General features: G+C 39.2%; 2 protein-coding genes and 2 non-coding genes across 4 annotated transcripts; 3 read left to right on the top strand and 1 right to left on the bottom strand.

Moving 5' to 3' along the window:
• Positions 1 to 1,707: 1,707 nt before the first annotated feature.
• zgc:172122 (Ig1_MRC-OX-2_like and Ig domain-containing protein) lies at positions 1,708 to 19,023 on the bottom strand. Its single transcript, XM_017457477.3, has 8 exons — positions 18,865 to 19,023; positions 15,164 to 15,300; positions 14,844 to 14,910; positions 13,614 to 13,934; positions 12,268 to 12,597; positions 8,484 to 8,765; positions 7,364 to 7,469; positions 1,708 to 2,021 (listed from the first exon to the last, which is right to left on the bottom strand). The coding sequence occupies exons 2-7, from the start codon at positions 15,164 to 15,166 to the stop codon at positions 7,381 to 7,383; spliced, it is 1,092 nt and encodes a 363-aa protein (XP_017312966.1). The 5' UTR covers positions 15,167 to 15,300; positions 18,865 to 19,023; the 3' UTR covers positions 1,708 to 2,021; positions 7,364 to 7,380.
• A 1,518-nt stretch (positions 19,024 to 20,541) lies between these two features.
• On the top strand, positions 20,542 to 26,098 carry tpt1 (tumor protein, translationally-controlled 1). Its single transcript, XM_017457476.3, has 6 exons — positions 20,542 to 20,698; positions 21,491 to 21,558; positions 22,753 to 22,940; positions 23,808 to 23,913; positions 24,094 to 24,210; positions 25,593 to 26,098. The coding sequence occupies exons 1-6, from the start codon at positions 20,671 to 20,673 to the stop codon at positions 25,593 to 25,595; spliced, it is 510 nt and encodes a 169-aa protein (XP_017312965.1). The 5' UTR covers positions 20,542 to 20,670; the 3' UTR covers positions 25,596 to 26,098.
• On the top strand, positions 23,955 to 24,025 carry LOC124626397 (small nucleolar RNA SNORD58). The gene has a single exon (XR_006981177.1). It is a non-coding gene; the product is annotated as a small nucleolar RNA SNORD58 (small nucleolar RNA).
• LOC124626400 (small nucleolar RNA SNORA31) lies at positions 24,781 to 24,912 on the top strand. Its single transcript, XR_006981180.1, has one exon. It is a non-coding gene; the product is annotated as a small nucleolar RNA SNORA31 (small nucleolar RNA).
• Positions 26,099 to 26,480: the final 382 nt, after the last annotated feature.

Raw genomic sequence — 26,480 nt, 5'->3', positions numbered from 1 at the left:
TGTCTCATTAATGACCATATAATCATGTTGTATACCACAGAGCTGTTGAATTCTTAATAAGGTCGGTCTAATACGTCATCGTTTCTATAGTAACAGCTCATCCACAGGGACGCTCCACATAATCTAATAAAAGCCTAAGAATAAAGTAAGTGCCGTTGTTTAATACATAAAATGCATCGTTGATATGAACTTGGAGATATTTATATAAATAACATTTATGGAAGGAATCTCCGCAGTCAGTGCTTTGAAACAGAGTTTAAAGTATAAATTTACGCTTTCCACTAGGGAAAACTGCATTTTGTGGTTTCTCTGTATCATGACGAGCTGTAGTTTTGCATTATTAATTTCACGAGAGAGAGAAAAGAGACGCTGTAACGATAAATGGTTAAGACGTATGAGGTGTGGTTCACTAAATAAATGTAATTACTGGCAAGTCGATGTTGTATCAAAGAATAAAAACGCTTTGGGATGTGATGTCATTGGGGGGGAAATCTACTTTGTTACGGTAGCAGCATATTTCATAAAATGACAAACAGCGCTGATGATATCATGAGGGTTGGCACCGCCATGTTTCAATGCTTTCCCCTTACATTATGAATAATAATAATAATAATAATAATAATAATAATAATAATAATAATAATAATAATCCATCCATCCATCCATCTTCTACTGCTTACTCCTTTTCAGGGTCACGGGGAACCTGGAGCCTATCCCAGGGAGCATCGGGCACGAGGCGGGGTACACCCTGGACAGGGTGCCAAGTCCATCGCAGGGCACAATCACATACACACTCACACACCCATTCATACACTACGGATACTTTGGACACGCCAATCAGCCTACCATGCATGTCTTTGGACTGGGGGAGGAAACAGGAGTACCCGGAGGAAACCCCCGCAGCACGGGGAGAACATGCAAACTCCACACACACAGGGCCACGGTGGGAATCGAATCCCCGACCCTGGAGGTGTGAGGGAACGTGCTAACCGCTAATCCACTGTGCGCTCATAATAATAATAATGATAACCATAATAATAATAATAATAGTACTAACAATAATATTACTAATATTGTTATTATTATTATTATTATTATTATTATTAATAATAATAATAATAAAAACAGTAATAGATGTATGAGAAACTATAATAACAAAAAAAAAAAAAAAAGAACTGCCAGAATCATTGGAGCTCTCGAATAGTTGTTCAAAATTGTCCTAGTTCTATAGCTATTCATTACCTTTAACAAAAGTTCCCTTGAAGAACTGTTTTTTTTTTTTTTTTTTTTGGTGTTCATAAGAGATGCAGTGTATGCAGTTCACACGTCCTTTTTTTTCGTTTTTCACTTTCATATTACTTCTTACCTCTTTAAAATGCCAAGCTCTTAAAATGGCCACAAAAAAACCAAAAAAAAAACCCTACACATTTTACCAGAGACATATCAGGTCTACGTTAGGGACTCCATGTCATCTGAGCAAAGTTAGTATTATTTAGTTGCACAGTACGTTCAAACTTTCTTGTTTTCATCCATTAAAGCTCTTAATTGAAGAAGTCGTCGAGTCAGTTGTATCCCGTCAGTGTAGATGCTCTAGATGTTGAAAAGCAACCTCCAGATATGAGTACACTTCCATCTAGTGGAGATGCATGCGCAGGGAGACTTCTCACAGAGCAATATTTATAAAAACATGTTCACTCATAAAAAAAAAAAAAACAAACGTGGATTTATTGTATTATTATTATTATTATTATTACATTTTTGAAATCAACATTAACAATGCCAACAATAAGATTACTAATCAGATTAGTTTCATTAGTTCAATGAAATTCATAATGAAAGTGAAAATACATCAAAACAGAAAGAAGCTTAGTGTTTCCAGTGATAGCGTTTTAGTCGAAATGACCATTTAAATGCCGTAGAAAAACCATACGCTCATTAGTACATTCATAAAACACTATATATATAAGACAGACTGTGGCTTTCTCCAGTCATAGCAGCGTTTTTGTTGGGTTCATCTCAGTCTAAATGCAGAAAAAGATAAGAAAACAATGTTGGTATTAGACGTGGAACAGCGTAACAATTACAAGACAGAATCACAGTTTTTGTATGTCAGAGTAATGTGTGTGTGTGTGTGTGTGTGTGTGTGTGTGTGTGTGTGTGTTGGCTTTTAGCCTTCAGTTTAGTTGTTTATCAAAGCAGAATATAGAAATAGGCTGTTTTCTAACCGTAACTTTCTAAGTTCTTGGTCTTTTCCTAACAATATTACCATGGTTTCAAATGTCTGAATTGTTTCCATAGATTCTAAACCCAGAAATGTAGAAATAACCCAAAACCCATATGCAGGTTGTTTTTTTGTTTTGTTTGTTGTTGTTGTTGTTGTTGTTGTTTTTTGTGTGTATTTGCTCCCATTTATCAACTGTGTGGCAGATCTTACTGTGGCAGAATTTCATGCCAATAATACAGTACACTTCGACATCTCTCCTTTTCCCTAAACAACAGGGAAACGTTTTATTCCGGCTACTTTCATAACGCTGCCTTCGTTTTCTGCCTGCAAATATCACGCTGCGTAGAAAGTCAGTCTAACAAACAGAGCGGTTAGAAACAGCCAGTCTTTCTAAAGACGTCTAAATCCTTGCTAGCTAAGTGTGATTTCCTGTGGTTCATGTGATTTATGTGCAAATTTCACAGCAAAATGCTTTTTTTTTTTTTTTTTTTTTTTTACAACTACACAGTACTCTGCCGAAGTCTTAGGCACATGTAGAAGAAAATACATCAGATACAATGAAATGAAATATTTCTACATATACAAATGGACTATAAGGAGTAGTTAACGGGAACGTGAATAAGTAAGTCGATATTTGGTGTGAGCACTCTTTGGATTTTAAAAGTTCTATGAGGTACACTTGAGGGGTTTTAGAAGAAGGTTCCACAGTGCTCTTGCTCCTGTACAAGACGGACTCCGTTATGCTTTGATACGAAATGGGGTCTGTTACTTAAAATGTTACTACAATCAAACGTTTCTTTGTAACATTATTTTTTATGATGGAAAATTCATCTTTGGAAACGTAAAATTTCGGCTGATATGCTAATGAAGAGAAATTTTAATAAGGACATCTTTATTTAAAAAAAACCAAACAAACAGTAACGTATACACAGTACCGTATGTATATAGTCAAAATACGACCCTGTGAAGGGTTTTCCGGGCCACCAGACATCCGAGATGGACTCTGTATCACTAGTATTCATTTTGTCACTGAGAGCTGTGAAAACTATGATGTACAAGAAGTGATGGCACTTCGGTTACCATCACCCTGGTGTGAAATTTCTGGTAAATGACCATTCCCCCGAATGACCCATTTTCTAGAACAAATGACCTAGTTTATTTGCGCTCTCTCTCTCTCTCAAAAAAAAAAAAAAAAAAAGAGTAGGGGTCTGTGGTTTAAAAACCTTGACCTTGTGGTATATTTTAAACAAGCTGCCACAAGAGGAAAGAGTTTTAGATCGTATCATCTAGGTTGGTGTTCGTGTGTTTCCTTAATGCCGGGTACAAATATGCCATGATAACACTAGCGACATTTGCAAAATAAAAAATTAAGAAATATATACAGTATACTGTATATATTGCTGATCACAAGTCAGTATTTAAGTGGCATTTGTAGTTCTGATGAACAGTTCGAATCCCAAAACCACCAAATACCCAATGCTGAGCCAATGAGAAAGACTCTTTACCATCAACAACTCAGCTGTACACTTGAAGCCTGTCCTGTCTCACATCTAAGTCACTTTGTAGTCCAACAAACGGATAAAATCGTAACGTAAATGGATCAGTCTGGACACGAAGGACAAAAAATCTGTCCCAGATCAGCACTCGTACGTCAAGGAGATACGTTTCCCAACGGAATCTGATTCATTTTAAAATCCATTATGCCATTTCAGTCTCACATTTTTTCCTGTCTCTACTTTGAAAACAAAAAACAAAAAACAAAAAAAAAAGAGGCCAGGCGTCATGACGAGATTCACTGAAACACTGGAACACGGTAAAATGTGGCCACTCCAGATAAATTTAAAACACACCCTGATCTGGAAGTTTATTTAGGTCGTTAATCGCTTGTGCCATGTTTTCCTCTTCTTTTCTTTTTAACCGGATTGTTATGAGAGCCAAGAGTAACAGCAACAATCAGTTTCGATCAAAGAAAATATCAGACTCTATCAGACTCTGACAGACTGTAGTTGGGTGCCGTGGAAACCAGTAGCGCTTCGATTCAATTCAGCCACGAGTCGAATATTTAGTTCATATTTAGTGAGTTGACTACACATTAGTCTATAAAGCTAAACGAGGTCACAGTGCTCATGTTTTATTGTATATTGTCTATCATCATATTCACACCCTAAACAATAATATCTAAAAAATTACTCTTCAAACAGGAATTTCCCTTTAGAAAAAGCCAGGTAAATAAAAGGCAGTCATGAGGAAAGGAAGACTTCTTGTAAGAGACAGGAAGTGGTAACACCCCATTTCCTGTGGTGCTACAAAAAAAAAAAGATCAAGCCCTGCATAATCATAAGTTGAAAAGAAAACCTGTCTGTCGTGCATTTCCTCTGCGCCGTGTACAAAAATTTTATTCTGCTCGAATACAGTTCTGAGTGCGTTTTTACTCGTTTTCGATTTAGACTTCAAAAAGAATTGTAAAAATTGCGCGTAAAAAATCTAAGCCTGACACAAAACAATCATAAAAGTTTTACGACTAAAATAAATACCAAAAAAAAAATTCATCCTTGAATATAGTTGATAAGTGTTTTTTTTTTTTTTTTTTTTTTTTTTTTTTTAAAGAGCGTTCTAAAATAAGAATCACTCCATATGAACATTTAGGACTGTTTTGTTACCAAACTGGTGTAGTTGAGACAATATTCTGTAAATCTTTAGATTATGATGTTTGCAGAATTAAAAATCATCATTGCTTTGGGCAATTTCCTGCTTCAGAATGTTTCGCTGGTGCATTTTGTGCTTCAAATTGTAATTGTAGCTGCTAAAGATCGCTCTGTGGAAGTTCTCTTCTTTACACTTTGGGTATCCGAGTGTTTCTCCTTAATCATGTCATATTTTCGCATAAGACTAGCGGTTGGAAATCCGAAAACATGGACAAAATGTTTGATCTTAATTCAATATGAGCTTTGGTAGATTAGGGTTATGGTTTTCCCCTTTCCCACCGTGGTTCCCATGGCGATGAACACCATGTGCTTGAGTTTGTTTTAGTTCCTGCCCTGTGATTGGTTTGTTGTCTTATTGTGTTCACCTGTTCTGTGTCAATTCGTCATTCCTCTGTGCATGAAAAAGTTCCAAACAGGGTTGTTTTTTTTTCATATGATTGTGGATTTTCCCTGTTGAATGTCGCCTGTGTGTGTTTTAAACCCCACTATCTGCTTGGATTACTATTCATGGATTTACTGAATTTTTGTACGTCCATTCTGTCTCTTCTCATCACGAGATAGCCATCCGGAAACCACATCAGTGTTTCGTAGTGCGACTGGGTTCCAAACTGTTTCTGCTAGTTTCATATACTCAAATTCCTAACTACTGAATCTAACTAATAGTAAAACTAGGTATTAGTTCATACTGTACAACGCTCAGAGATTAGAAACGCAGTAATCATATGTGGTTTAAATATTTGGTTTCGGTTAAACGTAGATATCTACATTCTGAGTACCAGGAATTACTACCATGATTTCTAGTATGAAATATCACCCAGACACCACAGCAGGCTAAAATGACTCTTTTGTCAAGAGTATAATTTGAGGCATCACCATTTTTAGCTCTGTGACGTCTAGGAAGTTTTCCCAAGGACTAAATGTCAAGGTCTAGCCTAAAAAACACGACGGGACATTGGGAATAAAGATATAAATAAATAAATAATGGGGATAAAGGGAATAGATTGTATAGTATATTGGTCTCTCTGCCTGCTTCAAGATTAACATCTGTAGAAGTTGCAGCTGTTCTTGAACTGTAAATTATTGGTAGCAATAAAATCAAACTAAAGGTATTTTTTATTTTCAACAAACAAGCCTACGCTGGACACAGAGAACTGTCTCACTGGAGAACTGACCTGTGGACCGTTAATCAGAGATGGTCACGGTGTAAGAATTGATAAGAAAAAATAAAGAATTGATTTCATGAGGTGAAAGGTTACGATATTTAAAAATTTTTTTTGGAAGTCTCCTCAATAATGTTATCATCCCTTCTTGCAAAACTGTGAAAAGTCTAAAAATCGGTTCTCGCCAGAGAACTTCTAAAACTAGAATTATAGTAAAAAAAACAAAGCAAAAAAAAAAAAAAAACTATACGCATTTTGTATTCATGAAGTTATTGGATCGCTGGATCGCTATTTTGGCACCGAGAGGTGAAAGAAAGGGGACGTGTAAAAGGGGAAGTGTCATCACTCCTAGAACCAACATCCTGGTGTGAAAGTCTCAGAGGCGTAAAATTTGTCGGTTTATTTACAGAACTGGTCTTTAAATGGTAGCTGGCTCATATGAAAGAACCTATAAAACTCTGCCTTGTTCTAGGTCAAAAGTCTCACGAGCTGTTACTTGAAAACAAGCCCAAAGGAAGCCTGTGTTGAACTGCATCATGGCTAACACCTTGGTTACTGGCTGCATGCTGGTTTGGTACAGCGGGCAAGTTTAAAAAAAGAAAACAAAACAAAAAACAAACAAACAAAAAACCCTGACAGGCCAAAGCTGGAGGTGTATCTGACTGTGTTATAAAGAAGATTCCTCACCGCTATGAGAGCGCGCCGTATTTATAGCTTATTATATCACAGCGCTACTGAATTCTGATTGGTCAGAAGGTGTTTATAGATTTTTTGAAATAACAGCAGCTCCGACAGATGTCTTTGTTTTAATACGTTATGGTTTCTATAGTAACAGCTCATTCGGAGAGGCTTTATTTACATGGTGCAGTTTTCTGTAGGAGATGTTTGTTTACCATTCATGGAAGGAGCCTCCGGTGTCAGTGCTTTGTAAGAGTCGGTACGGCTTCCATCTTGGGAAAGTCTCCAGGACTTTAACCACTTTGCGTTTATTCTTTCTTTCGTTTTTTTAAAAATTTATTTATTATTTTTTTTTATTAAATCCAATAGAGAGAGAAAAAGAAAGCCTGGCGAAGGGATTACTGTTTACAGTTTGCTGTAATATAAGGGACAACAGGAATGAACTTGTTTTGTGGCATTAAATGTAAGTATAAACGAGTGTAAACTGTACTATTGCTCAATTGCGCTTCTTGGTGGTCTGAAACGGTGAGGGTCGGACTACGGAAATATCATTTGGAAATTTTTACGCCAACTCTCGAGTGAAAATGTCCACTGACCATCTCGGAGTACGTCGTTATCGCCTCTTCATGCACAAACACAGGCATATGAGCAGCGCGAGCACTGCGAGTCCCGCTGAGATGATGATAATTTTCTTAAATCCAGCTGCAACACAAAAGCACAGTGCGAGTCAATAAACCACACAAAGACATAACACGCATTCAGTGTATGAAATAAGGCTATACGTGTCACGATGCAGCTTCTTGCGTATTCTCACTCTCGTCCAAATGGAGGCTTCATGCAACTTAAACGCTGAGCTGAGACTATTTACATCAGCAGTTTTAAGGGGAATAATTACAACTTTAACAGCATAACCACCATGAGGTTCATTTTCTGGACCGTTCATTTGCTAGCCAGTTGAGGTTAAACAGATAACTGGGTACGATGGGGTAATGTTAGAAGGCAGGTCATTATTTCATAATTGTTGACAGCTCAGTGGACACACAATACACAAAAGAAGAAAACTGAACCAGTTGCAGAATTATAAAACTATGCATTGCTTTTGAATTCGACCTCATTTAATTTCGTTCGCCTTTAATAATATACAATATATTATCAACATATCATTCCTATACATCCACCCACTATAAGAAATAAAACATTTATCAATGTGATGCTACAGGAAAGCAATCACTGAAGGTTTGATGTGATGTAATTACCGTTACCAACCCAAAGCTGATTATTTTCCTATAACACCATAAGTGTTTGATTCCTCTTATACCACAGTAATGGAATAATTATATTATATTATATTATATTATGCCGACACGAACCATTCGTATTTATTCAAGAATGACGTCAGACTTTTCATCCATTTATCCGTCGACAAACTCCTCAGGACGGGAAGGGCTTTCTTGTGTCTGCAAATCTAAAGTTACAGCTTTACCTCTGACTCTGACACTGGAGACTCCTTCCATAAACACCCACGTAAAATAGAACATCTCCTTACAGAAAACTTCACTGAAAATGAAATTTAAAGTTGCTTATAAAAACAATAACGTAACTACTTTCAGAGCTGCTGTTGTAGAAAATTAATCAACAAAGTTCTAACCCATCAGGTTCAAGAATTCAACAATGCTGCGGTATTAAGGTTCCTAAAACGTTTGAATTTGGACTCACCCTTGTTCAGGGCTACAGAAATACTCGTCTCCAGGCCCTGATGGAGCGCCGTACATGTGACTTGCTCCTCGTCCAGCAGTTGCGACTGAAACTCTATGGTGGTGACCACCAGTGTAGTGCCGTCTCCCTGATGGTAAACCGAGGTCTCGGAGGGCGCCAGAGTGCGGTTATGACCCTCCACATTCCAGACGAGCTCTGTAGGAGGACGAGACACGGCTGTGCAGTTGGCCTGGATTACTCCTTTGTCCGTGGTGGCGTAGCTCACCTCGGGTCTGGGCAGGACTGTGAAAACAACACAATTGGCCATGAGGGTTAGTTTTTAGACACTGTGAGCTAAAAAATCGTCTTTTTCGTGACATAAGCTTTCTATCTCTATATAACAGATAGATAGATAGATGTTTCTTGCAATGGACAGATTGGTATTTTCTTCTTTCTTATCCAAGACAACATTAGACAACCCTTAACACATAATTCACCTCTTTCACAGCCTACAAAGGACAGCCGTGACGCATGGTGTTCGGAAATGAAAAACATAGGTTGCAAAAAGACATGAGACAGTGTGAGAGGATGTGTTCCATCCCTCTGTCTGGAGACACGATTATCCTCCAGTGACAAAAGCCACGCTGTTCGGCCAACATTATCAGAGGAGAGACATAGAGGAGCTCTGTTTCCCAGAGAAAAATGGCACAGTACTGGCATCGGGCGTCAGTCCAAAGCAAACGCCTTTAAATCAGCCTTCACAGTCACACTCTAGCAGATAAAGATAATAGCCAGTGTTCGAGCCAAGCAGCAGAATCTACTGTGTGTTTATTTGGTGGTCTGAGCAGGTAAAACACAGCTCTGTAATCAAATGACGTGGGAGCACTAATGACACCTCACGGCAGAATTTCATGACTGACAGAATTACTCATCCTTTCCTCTTCTCAAACGTTGCATGCAAGTGTACTTTGTGCTATTGACCAAGAATTGGATAGGATCACCCCAAGTGTACAAGAGCAGGGACCGAAACATGACCCCAGCATCCTGTCAGATATTGACTCAGCCCTTACGGAATCTGTTTTCACTAAAATTAGACGAAACCAGAAGAGGCATATACTGTATATGACGATTCGCAGGAAATGATAATGAAAAAAAATGTTTACATTTAGTTTCTTAACAAACAGCATTTGTAGACACCTTTATCCAGAGCAACTTACATTCAGCTCTCTTTTTTTATACAATTGACGGCTAAGAGCCCAGCAACGGCAGGTTGGAAGAGCTGGGATTTGAACTCCTGACCTTCCAAGCGGAAGTCTAACATCTTAACCACTAAGCTATTACTACCCTTACATCTTCTCTCCTATCAGACAACAACTGCCAGCTGGGGAGGGTGAAGGCTAACACATATTTCCTCTGAGACATGTGACACTGTATCCCAGTTCAGCATAATACACTCTGAAAAAAAGTGCTCTCTGCCCTCTTCTGCATACAAGAGCTCACACACGCTCATGACTGCCTAGAGAGTACGTTATATAACGTTGCTCTCTTAGATCCCAGTCACAGATGGCTGTGGTATTGTCGGGATTTGAACTCACGATCTACTAATGATAAGACGAAACGATTTTGTGTAGCTATAACATTTTTGCTCTTTTATGTCAGAGATGGAATCGGCTTTTCGTGATTTGGTTAACTTTTAAACAAACATCAATCAGTGTATGTTAAGATGTGACGTCAATTGAAAAGTTTCCCTTTCCCTTTTCGCATCCTCTGAACTGCTTTCGGACCCTCTTGCTAGTAACTGATTTAACCAGTCAAACTTCACCAGATTGCTTGGTCACTCTTTACCCTTTCTCCTTGTTTTTTTATTTTTATTTATTGTACAGATTGACCTGCTATGGCATTACTACCTGTCGCACCTCCTCTGGCATCCAGAGGATTACCCCGCTCGTCCTTGAGCCTTGCTAACATGCCGAATGCAACCAAAACCATACAGGTCTTCCCAGTGACTAAGGCTGTAGCAAGCCCTACTGGCACCGTTAATGCATGCTCAGTGCAACTGGTTCCATATGGGTTCCTCCTGTTAAACCTAATACCACTCAGGCGCATTTGCCTAAAACAATCCGAGCCATTCAGACCTTCCCAGTGACTGAGGCTGTGACAATCCCCAATGGCACCGTTAATGCATGCTCAGTGCCACTGGTTGCATATGGCGTAGGTCAGCTACAGGGTCGTCAGCCATGTACCTCCTCTCAAGACTGTTTCGCTCCTTTAACTCTGGAACGACTCCTGGTGGTGGACCAGTGGCAGGGATGTCTCCCTGCTACCCCCTGCAACTACACCTTGGCTTAGGTGTTACTACCCCAACACTGCTCCTTTCTCCTCACCCAGAACAAAAAGCTGCTCTTCTCAGCCTCTTAAGCGAGGTCTTTCAGGGCCTTCTGCTGGTTTGCTCCAGTTACTCCTATATCCATCCGTCGTCGAACAGTCGATGTTTCAACAAAGCCACGGCATATATTTTATAACCCTGATGTCGTACACTACCTCCTGAAATCGTCTCTTTGCTGTATACACTTACGTTCAATCACTCACTTCCTGCATCCCAAAATGGAGGTGCTCTACAGCGATTATAGGGAACGTTATAGGGAATGTAAAACATCCTATACTCCCATCACTCCTCCTTCTTTAGGAGGAGAATATTTCATTTTTCCCAAGGTGTAATACATGTTTCGATTAAAATGTATAAATCCAAAGCACATATAAAACAGCAAGGAAATAGATTTTGGGGAAAGAACAGAATCCCAGAGACAACAAATTTAGTAAGAGAGACCTTGCCAAGCTAAACACGGCGTGTGAGGAGATTTGTGACCAGTAGCTCACCCACTGCTTTATCTTTTTGTACTGTCTAGAAATTATGGCTTGGTTATATAATGATTTCCTTTTCCTGAGTGCTGCAGCAGAGAGAGTAAGTCACTTTTTCCAATACACATAGATGTATATAAACACACCCAAACACATATAGTCACACAGATTTGTAAAGCATGTCTTGAAAGACAAGCATCCTTTCATTTAAGACAACAAAAGAAATGCCATGAACTTTCTTTGACCTGACCAAAAAAAAAAAAAAAACCCCAACTAAAATAACCTCTCTAAAGTTGTCTAAATAGCAGTGGTTTACTGAATACTAATGCTAAAGATTGAGAAATGAAGTCCACTGACCTTTCACATAATCACATGTATTTCACGTTTGATTATACCACTGCTGAAGTTATGAATAAATAAACAACATGCTGTTATTTTACAGAAAATGTGTTTTTTTTTTTCTCTGAGGAGACAGTTTTGGAAGGAGTCTCCAGTATTAGTGCTTTCTATTCAGTCTGGACTATACATTTTTCTGCCATGGGAAACTCTTCCAAGACATGTATTATGAAATAAACAGAGAGGATAAAACAAGGGCTGGTCAAGGAGAGAGACTTTATAACTAATGATAACTCATGATAACTAATGTTCCGCAACAATAAATGTGACTATAATATTAAAAAGTAAAAAGTGTGCCACGTCACACCACCTTTTGAGTCCTTTACCTATAACAGCATGCCCAGTTGTGTTTTGTTCCTTGCTTACACTATTTATCATCATCATCATTCTCTTTGTGACAATGCAATGCTGACCAGTGGTCACCAACTCTGTTCCTGGAGATCCAACTTCCTGAGGACTTTATCTCCAACCATAGATTTTGGTTGGAAATGAAACCTGCAGGAAGATAGAGCTCAAGGAAGAAGGTTGGTGACCACCGTTTTAGACGTACCATAGATAGCCAGACATGCTGTGACACTCCTCAAGCCCTCCGGGTACGTGTGGAAATCACAGGTGTAACATCCCTCATCCTCCATGTGAACGGGGTCGATGGTTAACTGGCTGTGTCCCAACGTCTGGCTCAGCTTCACCCGCTCCTGGAATGGCAGCTCCACGTTCAGTTTGCCGTTCAAGGTGTACGAGGCCACGGGGGCAGTGTCACCCTGCTCCGCCGTTTTACTCCATAGGATCTGACGGACCCTGCTGGCGAGTGGGTAAGTGCACGAGAGTGTCACATGCTTCCCGTGCACTGCTGTCTTGTTGCCCACTGACTCCGCTTTTGCTGAAAGGAAGAGGAGGAACTATTTAATGTTGAGTTGGACTGACAAACTGTTTCTACACCTGTTTTCTCAACGGTTCATAGGATGCTTAATGACTCTAGCTTTTGAAATGCTTGGAACTTTTAAGAGTTCCCTCAAGGGGCCAAAACAAAACAAAAATACTTTAGGGTGGTAGATAAAACATTTAGTCTCAGGAAACCATACTTTGCATGAGAAATGTATATTCATTGGACAGTTTTACATGAAGGCCAGGGCCTGATGAGGGTTTTTAACCACTGCACTTTGATGGTTACTGGCTTGTAACCAACTGCCTGCTTGTTTTCATTGTTCCCACTGCTACCATTGATGACTCATCTATTTTGGCCATATTTTCACTTAACGGAAATATACTGGCCTTTTTCACTTTTTTAAACTAACCTGCTATTTTCTGTTTTCCTCTCTGGGTAATTTGTCATGGATTAAACAGGAAGTACGAGATGATAGGACAGGAAGTTAAGTTCAGCTACACAACCTGAAAAGAAAAGCACCAGTCCTTTCCACTTCCTGTTGTGGCCATCACAGGGCACCTCAGAGGGATAATTAAAGCTCCTGCTGCATGTTTTCAGGAATCCTTGAAACTTGTAGCCAAGTACCACTAGTAACTGCACTCAGCATTGTATGTTTGTTCTACTTCACCAGTCATATGCTCTTCGAAAAAAAAGTTCTAAAGGGTTCCTCAGACTGTTTCTTAAAGTCTTTATATATAATCCTTTAATAGAGTGTTTTCTCATCCAAGAAGCTTCAAAGTAGAATCTGTTTAAAAGGCTAAGAAATTTTAACTGTCCAAAGAGCTCATGAAGAACCATTTTTCTAAGAATGTGGAAGTCAATCAAACAACATTAAAGTTGACTTAGCCTGAGTAGCATATTTTGTTTTACAGATACTCGAGATATTCATAGTATGTTAGAGGCCTTCGGTCATATTTATCAATCATGTCAGGTATCATACAGTTGAATAATCAAGATTAGCATCACCTCACCATTTAAAATGAGGCAAGTCTTCCCCCTCTGCTGGCCAGATGGGTACACATCAAACACACATGTGTAGCAGCCTTCATCCCCCGGCTTGGTCAACTCAATGGAAATAGCGCTTGTGTGCATTTGCTGGTTGATGAGCTCCACACCATCTCGCCTGGTGAGACTGCCAGGCTTCTCAGGTTGGTAATGGAGGACACTTTTGTTGTGAAAATCCAGCCAGCGAACCTGTTTGAGGACTTCACCACCTTCTATGGTCACATTACAGCTTAGAATAACAGGGCGGCCCAGCATCGCCTGCAGGTGAGCTGGGGCAGTCACTCTAGCTAGGATATGGCAATCAAAGGACATCAGCCAGTCAGGTTTGTGCACGTATAATGAAGAGCGTATAATACATTTTTCTACAGCCGATTTCTACCATGTCTTTACGTATTACAGCTATACTAATGATGTTAAATAATTGTTTTATAGAATTGTTAAATTGAGCAAAATATATACACATACCAATATGTGTAAATTACATAAACACAAAAAAACATTCTATATTGGTGCCAATATGTTGCTTTTTTTGGGAGATACTTTGCAATAATATAGTTTTTTTTTAGAGATGACTTCTACATAAAATACAAAAACTTCTATCCATTCAATTATAGGCACCCTATAATAGAATGGATAGAAGTTTTTGTATTAAAATTACTCTGGAGTTGACCATAATAAAAAAGTATAATAGCACTAGTAGGTACAGGACATAAAAATATACCAGAAACATAAACCGTGGTATCAATTTTAACATATAATAAATAAGGTCAAATCTAATTAAATGTCCAAACTAGACATTTTACATTTAATGTCTTTAAATGACAGTCTATAACATATTATACTAATAAAATACATTTTCTTTACCTTGGCATTACAATTGAATCAACATAATTTCAGGATTGCAAATGTGTAAGAATTCACGGAAACTTGTAGGAAAAGTTACGACAGGTTAAGATTACAGTATGCAAGGTTAACATTAGCAAGTTTTATAGCAAATTCATTTGTATGAAATCCAACATAAGGATTTTTCCAAATTTTTGTGAAGTTGAACTGGTGGATCTAAAGAAACAAAATACGTGAAATGTTGCCTGGTAGATGTTTTATATAATAAAAAATAATTAGGAATAAATACCTCAGCTTGTCTATCATAATTAGGGATAATGTACAGTTAGGTGATTATGTCTGTAAAGCCGTACCTTGCAGTGTAGGGAGCAGTACCACAGCCAACCACAGGCATGCAGAGACACACCTAGACATCTTAGCCTGGAAATTAATTTTAAAAAAAATAATAATAATAAAAAAAAAAACATTTCACAGGTTTTAGCACACCTCTTCTTGTTTTAAAGCTGTACTGACAGCAATGTGTCTGACAACACAGGTAGGCACATGCACTCCCACCTAGAAAATTACCATGGATTACTGCTGATGTTGACTCAATCAAGACAGCATAATCAGCAGTCACATGCAGAAATAAAGTAAACACTAGACCTTCATGGATTACCTGAAAGACACTTACCATCCACTGAAACCAAGGTTTATTTTTCCTTTTTAAATTGATTACGCGGTGTCAATTGTCTTCCTCACATTGATCATCTTACTCAACGGCCATCGTTTATTGATAGCCATCAATCTTTGGGAAGTAAACATCAAAATCTGCAGAACAAAATATCCAGTTTACTCAAATATCCTTGTTCAGCCAAATTTATTATTTTTTAATACGACAAAGTACCACACGAATATACCAATCTATACATACAAGTAAGGAAAGTCTGTTGAAGACATAACCAACATAATCTGCGATTCAAAAACCAAATAATGAGGAACAAAGCAAAACTACAAATTCTTTAATGATTAACGGGATAAAAGGGCCAGATGTTTGACTTTTAGAAATGACAAAGGCTTATTTGTGATCATCAGGGTGTGGTGTTAGACCACAGGGATCAGCAGTCTACATTTAATTGCTCATTACTGCGGTGAGTATGCCACTATTCACCCATAATGAAAATGTGTAGCCCAAAGAAATGTGGTTTTCAGTTTCCACTAAACTAATTCTAGTGGAACTTTAACAACCAACAAACAACATGCCAGTTTCCTGCGTAAATAATAGCTAAATAATTAAACCAATTATTCAGTAACTGTGGCAGTAACAAATTAGAAATTAAATGTTTTTAAAAAAAAATTGTTACTCATAAATAATGTTAACCCTTCCTGTAGTTACAAAATAATTAGCAAGTGTAGAATTAATAATTGAGTATTACCAAACAGTTAGTCATGATAGTGGCTTTTGAACATTTAGGGATACAAAGATCAGCTCTTATTGTAAAATCTCTGTTCACTCAAGATATCTCACTAATTCTTTTAAATGCCTATTAGCATGTATAACATTATGGTTAGTAGCCCAAAATTAATTCAGTAAATATCCCATTTCTGCTTTGTTTTGTAGCTGTCATATTTAAACGGTCAGGTGAGTTATTACAGCATGGCACTGGAACTGTAAAATGCTGAAATGATCTAGTAACAAATAAGAAGTTATTGTTTGTATTGTATTTTATAGATTATATAAAACAACAATGGCTAAACTGAGAGATTCTTAATACATTTTTAAAATTTTTTTTAAAGATATCATTGATGGGTGAATGCCTTTGAATTCATACTCAAATTTGGTGAGTTCAACTCAAAAATATGTATGTCACTTTCGTATTCTCTGTTATATTTAAGAGTATATTAATATCGGGACCCTAAGGAAGCTAAGCTCTGGTCAGCCAATGAAAATCATTTCACATATTTGCTTCACTGAGAAATTAAAATGAACGCATACATGTAAAGACCTGTTATAGACAATAAAGGATTCCACATTTTTAAGACAATAATGCAAAATTGAGCTGATTTCTTTCTGCTAAAGAGATACAGAACTCTGTACTGTAAGCATGATATCCTCCAGGTGAGTTCAAGAACATTTTTTCCTATATAAGTGCCTGCTAATTCTGTGTTTTTGAAGTGTAGTTTCGGGAAACAACCTGCACCCTGCCGAGGTTGTTACCTTTCCGCTACTGTTGGCATCATCTGGAAAGCATAAATCATCTTGATTCCCTGCTTTCATGTCTAGACTGGCACAGCAGCAGGACATCAGCACTAAGAGAATACAGATTACGTTTTTCCAGTAAAAAAAACAAAACAAACAAAAGTAGGCCTGCTAAATAGAGAATACACGGACTTAGCTTGGGATTCCTCACTCCTGCAGCTGTACCAACCAACCTTACAGTACCTGCAACACTTAACCTCAATGTACACATTATGCCTTAAAATACATTTTGCTATATTTTATGCTGAACCCTGCCCCTGCTGTTCTATTAAAAGAGTCTGGTGTTTAACCTCAAGCACCCACGCTGCCAGGAAATTCACTCACAGTGGCTTGGTTGTGGTTACAGCAGCCCCACTCCCTTTACACACCTCAACTAAGGGACAGTATACTCTCACACTGAACAACGGTCTGTGTCAAAATAATATCTCATTTGAATGTAACCACAACGACCAGTGAGAACGCTATTCTGACCAGCTGTTTAGTACAGTAGTAGCCCATGTGGTTTGGAAACTGGGATGCAGCCTTTGAGAAATTTAACTGTGTGGTTTATGGGTTCAGCCAATTTGGAAATTAAATAGCTGGCTTCATTTCTCTTTGCCACAGCCAAATAAGGAGCAAACAAATTGTGACAGGAATTGTTTTTTGTTTGTGCTTTTAAAGCACCAGCAGCCCATCGGTCAGAGTTTAGTAAGTATAAAGTAAAAGTATAGCAGACTTTACTGTTTTCCTTAATAAACAAGCAGAATTCAGGAAAAGTTATAGTTAGCATACCAACCTTACCTTAATAAAAGTAATATATTATATTATTATTAATATTATTATTATTATACAAACCCAATCTTTCTAACCTCTCACTCTCGTATATGTTTTTAACGCATTTTTGCATAGTAAGGAAATTAATAGGTTTGAAATTGATTTAATCTACTAATAAGACATGGAAACTGATGGAAACCTATCAAATGCAAACTCATATAATAAAGGCATGGCATTAGTTAAAACGACATACGACAAATAAATAACAAATAAACCCGGTTTAATTATTGTGTTAGTACCTACTGCGTTATTAGCTTAGTTACTGCTTTCCCACTGTATCTGATAGAGCCACCTGACCAACAAAGATGTGCTTACCTCGTTTAAATGTCTGTGTTTTAACCATTTTACTAAAACAATGCATGCAATCTATCCTATACACACTCAGCTAAGAACCCTGATGATGAGATTCGGCTTCTCTGATTACATCAGTGCGTATAGATTCTGCAGATCAGAAGAATATGACTCTTTTTGACTCTACTTGCTTGTCCGTGCGTTTTCAGGGCTCAAAGGGCTCCGCACCAGATTAGGCTCATACTTAAAACTCCATACACAGACTCATGCCTTTATCTTGTGCATGCTGTGTCCTTATGAGGTTTATACATGCTCATAACATTGGTTTTTTTTTTTTTTTTTTTAAATGCTGTTTCAGTGTCCTGGTTCTTTGGTGGTGGAGTAAGCGTCCTCTGATCCAAATGGAACAAAGAGCCCTTATTGGCTCTTTGGTTGTCTTCTGTCCATCAGAAAGTATTCCAAGTACAACCCTTAACTTAAAAACCTTTGAAGAAGCCATCCTTTTGTTTTGTTTTTTGGTGTGATAAACCAGTGATTTCTACAGTATATTCTTTTAATAAGTTTTAAATGAAATGTTAAGTCATTTCATTGGATTTGCTGCATAGTTTGAATCACTGCTTACGTCAATCTGCATGCCAGGTTACATTTTCTTTTCTATTTTCTTTTTAATCCAGAAAAAAAAAAAAACTATGCTGGTCAGCTGATTAATAAAAACAGGTATACAATATGACGTGAAATATTTCAATATATTATAAGGAAATATATTAGTATATAAGAGGCATGTTTACAGCACAACTGAGTGTTAGACTTTTTCTCATGGTATGAATTCAACTGTAACTAATACACAATTATTTATTATGGACAATATGTGTATCCTCTTTGTAAATAAAAAAAAATGGAGGAAAATTTAAACAGAAAAAAAAATGAGATGTTTTCCATCTACAGATTTTATAGCAATACAAAAAGCAAAGCAAGAAAAAAAAATCTTAGATTTATTTATTTATTCATTTTAACCTAAATAGATTTCTCACCTTTAAGTGCAGGATTCATCTCGCAGGAAGCAGAGGTCGTTAATAGAGATACACACCACACACACACACATACACACCCCGCAGCATCGCTGGAACAAAAGTGCAGAGCAGTCAGTCATGACAGGACTATTAAACACTCACTACACACTGCCTCTGAGCCGGAGCTGTGCCCAACTTCCCACCTCCCGGGACCTTCCTTCCTGCCCCCACCCCTACCCCCACGCCTTCCCAATGCGCGCACACGTCTCTGTGTACGCGCGCACACTGTGTGTGTCTCTGTGTACGCGCGCTCTAACAGGAAAAAGTTTTGTTTATTTTTTATTTCAAAGAAGCATGTAATTAACTATTGAGATCATGTATTACAGCAGTGTATTATGTTTTGCATGCTAAAATGATTAGAGGCTTCGTCATTTTATTCAGACTTGATTTAAAGCAAAACAAATGACGTGTTATATCATTAAAAAAAACAACAAAGATAACTCTCTGGTTGTTCCTCTGAGAGAAGGTATGGTGTTTCCATATCAGACAAACGTTCTTTATTCCTTAATATACATATCGATACATACACATAACTAACTAACTAGCTAACCAACTAGCCAATCAACTAACTAACTAGCAAGCCAACTAACTAACCAACTAGCCAGCTAACTGAATTAACTGAACTAACTATTTAACTAACTAGCCAACTACCTAACTAGCCAACTGACTAACTACCCAACTAACTAGCTAACTAACTAATCAACTAACTAGTCAACTAACCAACCAACTAAATAAATTGATAACTAACTAGCCAGCTGACTATCTACCTGACTAACTAGCCACCTACCTAACTATTCAACCAACTAACTGTCTAACTATCTAACTAACCAACTAAGTAACGGACTAACTAAATAAGTAACTAACTTACTAACCAACAATCTAACTTACCAACTATCGAACTTACTACCCGACTAACTAACTAACTAACAACTAACTAACTAATTGATTATTTAACTAGTTAACTACTTAACTACTTAACTAATACATTGAAGGCTTATATCAATGCACTAGTTCTAACAGGGTGAATTCAGGTATACTGAGACATCACACTGAACAAAAACAAAAAAGATTAAGTGTTTCAGTAAATACAACAAATCTGTGATTTTCACACAAAAATGTAATGAATTATTAGAATTATTTAACTGCTTTAAGTTCTGTATGGGAATACAGTGGATATAAACAGTCTACACACCCCTGTTAAAATAGCAGGTTTTTGTGATGTAAAAGAAAGAAACCAAGATAAACCATGTCAGAAACTTTTCTACCTTTATTGTAAAATTGCCACCGATTAATTAAAGTGAAAAACAGTGTAAATCGTTTTGGGGGAGGGGGGGGGGGGGGGTAATGAAAAAATAAAAATTGTAGAATAACCTGGTTGCATAAGTGTGGACACCCCTAAACTAATACCTCTTTGAAGCATCTTTAGATTTTATCACTGCATTCAATCTTTTTGGGTAAGGGTCAATCGGTTTGGCGTATCTTCACATAGCAATATTTTGCCATTCTTTCTGGCAAAAGCATTCAAACTCACAAAAATGTAAGTTTTTGTCATGTGACGTGAGAGGGATGTAATGCTCTGTCTGTCCGCTAGGCGGCCCCGGTGTTCTTCGTGACTAGAGGGAACAGGGTGGGTTATTGGTGACGTCACCGCTCCCTCTGCAGTATCCGGCGGAGAGTTTCCGCTACTCGGCCTTTTCAGCTGAGTGTCTCCGCCGGGCTGCAGTCAGAGCCAGCGCCTCCTGCAACACCGCTCCACAATCCGACAAAATGATCATCTACAAGGACATCATCACCGGTGAGAACGCTCACTAACGCACTCTGAGTGTCTTCCCCGGTGTGACCCTGCCGATATTTTCTGTTTTTTAGCGCGTTTGGGTTGAAGAAAAAAAAACATAAAAAACCCCACTCTTCACGTCTCGGTGGCGCCTGAGGCCTAGTTAGCATAGTTAGCTTTTCCGCCCAGGAGCTCGAGCGCTTACACATAGCTAGCGTTGTATTAAAAATGACGGCTTTATTGTCCCTTTTTACACTCTATAGAGTTTATACTTGTTTAGGGAAGAGTTTAAAAGAACTGTAATATCACGAATTAAACAAGAAACACTTTATTAGCCTGTTAGCTGTTATGCTAAAATGCCGGCATGTTGACTAGCCGAGTTCCCCCCCACCCTCTTCTTCCCACCGGCGCTTTAAACGGCCACGTAGCACTGAGCTAACTCTCCTCTGTAAAGTTAACTTTAACTGTGGCCAGATTTCTCTCATGTTTGTTTGAACTCATGGTTTGTTTTGTTTTTTTGAGTTATATCTGCTCTTTATTTGAGTCATTAATCATCACTAGTTTTAGTCAGCCGGGCAAACATCACTGGCTTGGTGGCATTTTCCAGGCCTTGGATCCATCTCACTTCATCTGGGATCAGTTGAGGGATGAATCAGCTGACAAAATGGCTCTGAATCTGGCAAACAGGACAAAAGAGAGGATTTAGCTTCATCGAGCTTAATCTTTAGCACTGTGTAACAGTTTTTGTGATCAGCTGATGTGTAAGATTGTGATCCGAGGTTGTACTAAGTCTGCTTTTCCTTCATGTTTCAGGAGACGAGATGTTCTCAGACATCTACAAGATCAAGGACAACGGCATGATGCTCGAAGTCGAGGGAAAGGTAACTGGACCGTCTGTGTGTACATTCACCCCCCATGTCTCCAATTTAGAAATCTTCAGGTTCAAACGAGTGATTCAGTTGTTTGACTCATAGCTCGGTGAGTCATATGAGGGACTGACTTTCTATCCGAGAATCCACCCTGCCCTGAAACTCACGCCTCAAGAGTGGCTTTACCTCACTGGTGTTTTGCATTTCCTCCTCCTTTTTTTTTTTTTTTTTTAATTCTTTTTTTTAAATACAGAATCTAAAACTTCTAGTACACGGGTTGGCTTTTGTTTTGTGTGTGTACACGTTTCGGGAATTTAAGAAAAATCTTGTGCTTGGGAATATCGTGAGGAATCGATCACGCCGGGTTAGACTCGAAATTCCGAGAGAGTTCGAGGGAGATGGTTAATGTTTCCTGGGAAAGAAGTCGCTCTAGCGGCGGTTTCCTTTCAGACGAAGGATGAGTGAAGTAAACAGCAGGCCGTTTAGAAGTGATGAAACGACTCCGGTTTGGGAACGTCTGTAGACCCGTTTCGTCTTCAAACGTTGACGGAAAAGTGGAATTTTAAGGGAAACCGTCCGTCGTTCTCGTTCGGTGTGAATTCCCGCACCGTAATGAGGTGTGTCTCTAATAATTGCGTATCAATGTCTCATGCCTCCGTTACTAGTTCTTAAATGTCTTTGGATTAGCAGTTAAGGCATGAGATGGGACGCGTAATAAACTTTTTCCCCACACGAGCGTTTTAAGGACTAAAACCTGACTAGTCTCTAGAAATAAAAACATCTGAACAATGTCTTGAGGTGTGGTAGCCGTGGTATAAGCGGACTAATCGACTCGGGGCCGTTGGATCATTAGAAAATAACGCACATCCGAGGTGCATCGGCCGCATTGCCACCTTGGTGTGCGTAATTTTCAACTGATTCTTCGGACCCGAGTCGATTACTCCGTACTTAATGTATTAGGTTGTTTTACATGTTGCTTGAATTGAGTTTTGAGTCTCTGCGTGAACGTAAGCACTCGGCAGTGGGCCTGTAGACGCCATCTGTCTGTGTGAATCTGAGGAAGGGAAGTGAATATCTCGTTGTCGTGTTCTTTTAGTTTATCCTAAGAGCGTTCGGTTTCCTGTTACGACAGACTCGGTGTGGAGTAACGTTTATTCCTCAGCTTCACAGCAGAACAGCATATTCACCGATGTCTCATGTGTGTAGATGATCAGCAGAGCAGAGGGTGAGATAGACGACGCGCTGATCGGTGGCAATGCGTCCGCAGATGTCCAGGATGAAGGCTGCGACACGACCATGGTCTCCGGGGTCGACATCGTCCTCAACCACAAGCTCCAGGAAACCAGCTACGACAAGAAGTCCTACACAGCCTACATCAAGGACTACATGAAGGCGTGAGTGTTCTCCGTGTAATGTTATAACACCGTCTTCTGTTTTACTTTGAACTCGTATGAAATTTTAGTTTTAAAGTTAAAAATGAACGAGACTAACCACATCCTGTTGTCGAGCTTAAAGGGATCTCAGCGACTCCAACAGGGCATTCGGTTACTTCCTGGCTGGAGTTCAGGAACTAGGTCTTAATATTTATTTATATCAGCTCACTGAGACATGGAAGAGGTTTCATAGCATTTTATAGGATTTTATTTACACCACCTGATCTGAATAGCGGTAAAAGCGGACGTCTCGTGTGTTCGGAGTACACGCCTTTAATTTCATGTTCAGCATTTGGAAACACCCCAAGTTGTCACGTTTGTGCTGCCTCAGTTTTTAAAATACTATACATTGAACTATAGGCGCACTTTCTCTCTCAACAAAACGGTTTTGTGTGCGATCGCCATCACGTCATAGTTTTATGTCACTTCAGCAGCTCTGGGCACGAGAACAACGGCACAAACGAATGAGACGATTTGGGGGTGAATTTGGAGCATTGCGGGGGCTGGTGACATCATCACCTGTAATTCAGGTTAATCCCGAAAAGCGAAATGCTGCTCTTTGACCTTAGTGTTCATATCTTTTTCCAGACTAACCAGTCCTTGTTCTTTTCTTTTTTTGCATCTGTTGACTGCCCGGTTGCTTCTCTTGTGAGCGAGTGGGTTTTAATTTATAGATGCTAAATGAACAGTCCCTGCGCTTTCTTCCTGTCCTGTCTGTGACTCAGGAGATTGAATTGGGGACAACATGGCTTCCTCGAGGGGACCAAATTTAATCCCTTTATTTCATGTGGAACGTACGTTGAATACGTGCTTGTTTTTCCGCGACAGGGTGAAGGCTAAGCTGCAGGAAACGAGTCCTGAACGGGTAGAGCCTTTCATGGCTAACGCTCCAGCTGAGGTCAAGAAAATCCTAGGCAACATCAAGAACTTCCAGGTAACTCTCCGGGGGCCTCGACCGATAACGAGTGCGAAAGCGTACGATGATGACGATCTTAGGACACCTTTGGAGGTCACGACCAGTGAAACGAAATCATATCCTGAGTGCGATTGAACACTAAAAGTCACGGCTCTGCTTTCGCAGTCCTCCCTCTGACCGAAATCTCCCTCGGTGCAGTTTTTCACAGGTGAATCCATGAACCCGGACGGCTCGATCGGCCTGCTCGACTTCCGCGAGGACGGAGTGACGCCGTATATGCTCTTCTTCAAAGACGGTCTTGAGATCGAGAAATGCGTAAGTGATTGACTTAAACGATGCTTATCGTTTGATCAATAAAATAATACACACTGGCGCTAGGAATGGAGATTTTTGGTTCTGAACAACGAAATCTGATTTTGAGGGACTAGTTTTTATGTCTTTACACATTAGTAAGCGTGGTTTCTTAAAGAGACTCGAGCCATCGTGGCTCATGACTTAATACTTGTATTAGGAAATGAGGGTTTTCAGGGAAATATATAGCGTTATATGTAGTAGGCGGAGCTTAAAGCCTTAATTTATGTTGTTACGGTTCCATTAAAGTTGTGTGAATGGTTAAACGTTTTTTTTATTTATTTTTTTTATAAAGAACATTTTATTACTACAGTTTAATAGTAAGCATGTAGTAAATCTGAGAGGAAAAAATATGCATAATTTCTGCCTGTAGTGTCTCGCCTTAAAACGTACGATCTTTACAAGGCGCTTGTTTAGTGGAAGTTTTTTGTTTTTATTTATTTATTTGGAGTTCCGTTAAATGTTCGTTTGGGGTCTAGCACAGGATAATAATGAGAGTTGGGGTGGTTGAACGAATGGGCGGAGCCCCATTTCTGGCATCCACTGATAGACCTGCTGCCTTTATCAATGGCCTCTGGGTTTGCACAGCGATGCAAAAATAATCCTCTTCGCGCTTTCGAGCTGTCTGTGAAGTGGCAGCCGCAGATTGAAGAGAGGAGAACAGTCCACCCACGTTAGTCCGGCTGTAGTACCCTGCCTCGTCATGGGGGGCGGGAAAGGGTGTCGACCTCGCGTAAATTAGACACAAGCTCATAAACTGTTAGTGTACAGTGTTGGAGGAACAGTTCTGTCCTCCCAAGTTCCCTCCGAACGTTCACCTTCTTCACCCGTGTCCAGTTAACAGCAGTTTTACAAGAAGCACACGGACAGTTCTGTCTTCAGATTTGTCTAAGATAACGACACGTGGAAGACGCCGCCCCGGTCCCAGCTTCACTTCCTACTCAACGTTTGACCGAAAAAAGCTTTATCCTGTCGTATACAACTTCTCATTATGCGTGTAGATATGACGAAGATAAATAACGCTTGGAAGGAAGTACGTAGGGAGTAGCTAAGCATGTAAACTTAGATGGTGTGTGTGTTTAAAATAAAATAAAAAACCCATCTTGATGTGTGTGCACGAGACGTTCAGGTGATGTACAGTCGCTCACACGTGTGAACGTCGGGTTCTTGAGTGAACTCTAGTGAAGTTTCTATAGTTAATAGTCATGAAGTTTTGTTTAAAGTAGAGGAATGAATAAAAAAAAAACTTACAACAGTTAGCTGTTGGTGTAAATGTGGTTGTTTAATTTAGTCATTTGTGAAAGGTTCGGTCGGGTTCATGTCTGATGACCTCTCTCTCTCTTCAGTAAACTACCTTGCTCGTGTCCCTGACCGCTTCTCCTCGTCAGCGCGTGGCCGTGAAAGCTTTTGGATCAGATCATTCATTCCACTCGACTCCCATCAGGATCAGGACCGGAAGCTCTTTTTAAACCTCCTCCCTCCTCCTCCTCTACGGCCACCGCTTCGATTCCTATATCAGCGTCCATGCAGAAGAACTCAAAGCCCCTCCGCACACCAGCTCGACGGGGTGAACAGTATTTTAGTGAGCTGGATCACATTGCAGAGAGCTTTGCATTGTCGGGGGAAGAAGACACGATGCAGCTCACTTTAGGGTTTATTTTATTTTTAATTTTCATCACCAACTTTGACTGCCTGGGAATTGGTTTTGCTGTGTGCATGTCAGCGCTCAGACGGCAGTCGTGCAGGTATTATTACCCCCCCCCCCCCCCTCCCCCCCTCCTCAAAATCACAGGATTGTATAGGATTTCTTGGCACTATTTGTGAAATAAAGTCAAGCTGCTGGCTAAAGGTGTCTTGTGTGCAGAGTTAAGAGTTATTTATTTAAAATTTTGTATATGAAATCTTCAGGTATTGCTGTGAAGGAACGCTGCAGTAACTAATCTGTCGTTTAGGTGTGAGAGAGAGAGAGTGCAGGTACAGACACGTCTCCCTGTGCTGAGGGGAAAAAAGCAGTACGTGTATGGTATTCTAAGGCCCGGGTGTGTATTTAGGGTGAGGTCCTTCAAACTCTCCTCTGATTACATCTTAAACTTAATGGAGTCCATGTTAAAGGTTCTTTTATAAATTACGCTTTATATAATATTGTAAGCACTGAATCGGTTCTCCAAGTGTCTCAGAGTTATAAGGTTATATAGGTGTGTTTTTGTGTGTAAAACATCAACATTGCATATATT

This window comes from Ictalurus punctatus, chromosome 26 (genome assembly GCF_001660625.3).
Source record: "Ictalurus punctatus breed USDA103 chromosome 26, Coco_2.0, whole genome shotgun sequence".
NCBI classification, from domain to species: Eukaryota; Metazoa; Chordata; class Actinopteri; order Siluriformes; family Ictaluridae; genus Ictalurus; species Ictalurus punctatus.
Note: the sequence above shows the minus strand (reverse complement) of the source record. Positions and strands in the feature narration are given on the sequence as shown.

Bases quoted from the DNA above. Each gene is read 5' to 3' on its own strand.
- tpt1 (XM_017457476.3), top strand. From the start codon at position 20,671: ATGATCATCTACAAGGACATCATCACCG. The intron at 20,699-21,490 runs GTGAGAACGCTC...TTCATGTTTCAG, and splicing joins CTACAAGGACATCATCACCG to GAGACGAGATGTTCTCAGAC. The intron at 21,559-22,752 runs GTAACTGGACCG...TCATGTGTGTAG, and splicing joins TGCTCGAAGTCGAGGGAAAG to ATGATCAGCAGAGCAGAGGG.
- zgc:172122 (XM_017457477.3), bottom strand. The intron at 13,935-14,843 runs GTACGGCTTTAC...GCCATATCCTAG, and splicing joins ACTGCTCCCTACACTGCAAG to CTAGAGTGACTGCCCCAGCT. The intron at 12,598-13,613 runs GTGAGGTGATGC...TCTTCCTTTCAG, and splicing joins GACTTGCCTCATTTTAAATG to CAAAAGCGGAGTCAGTGGGC.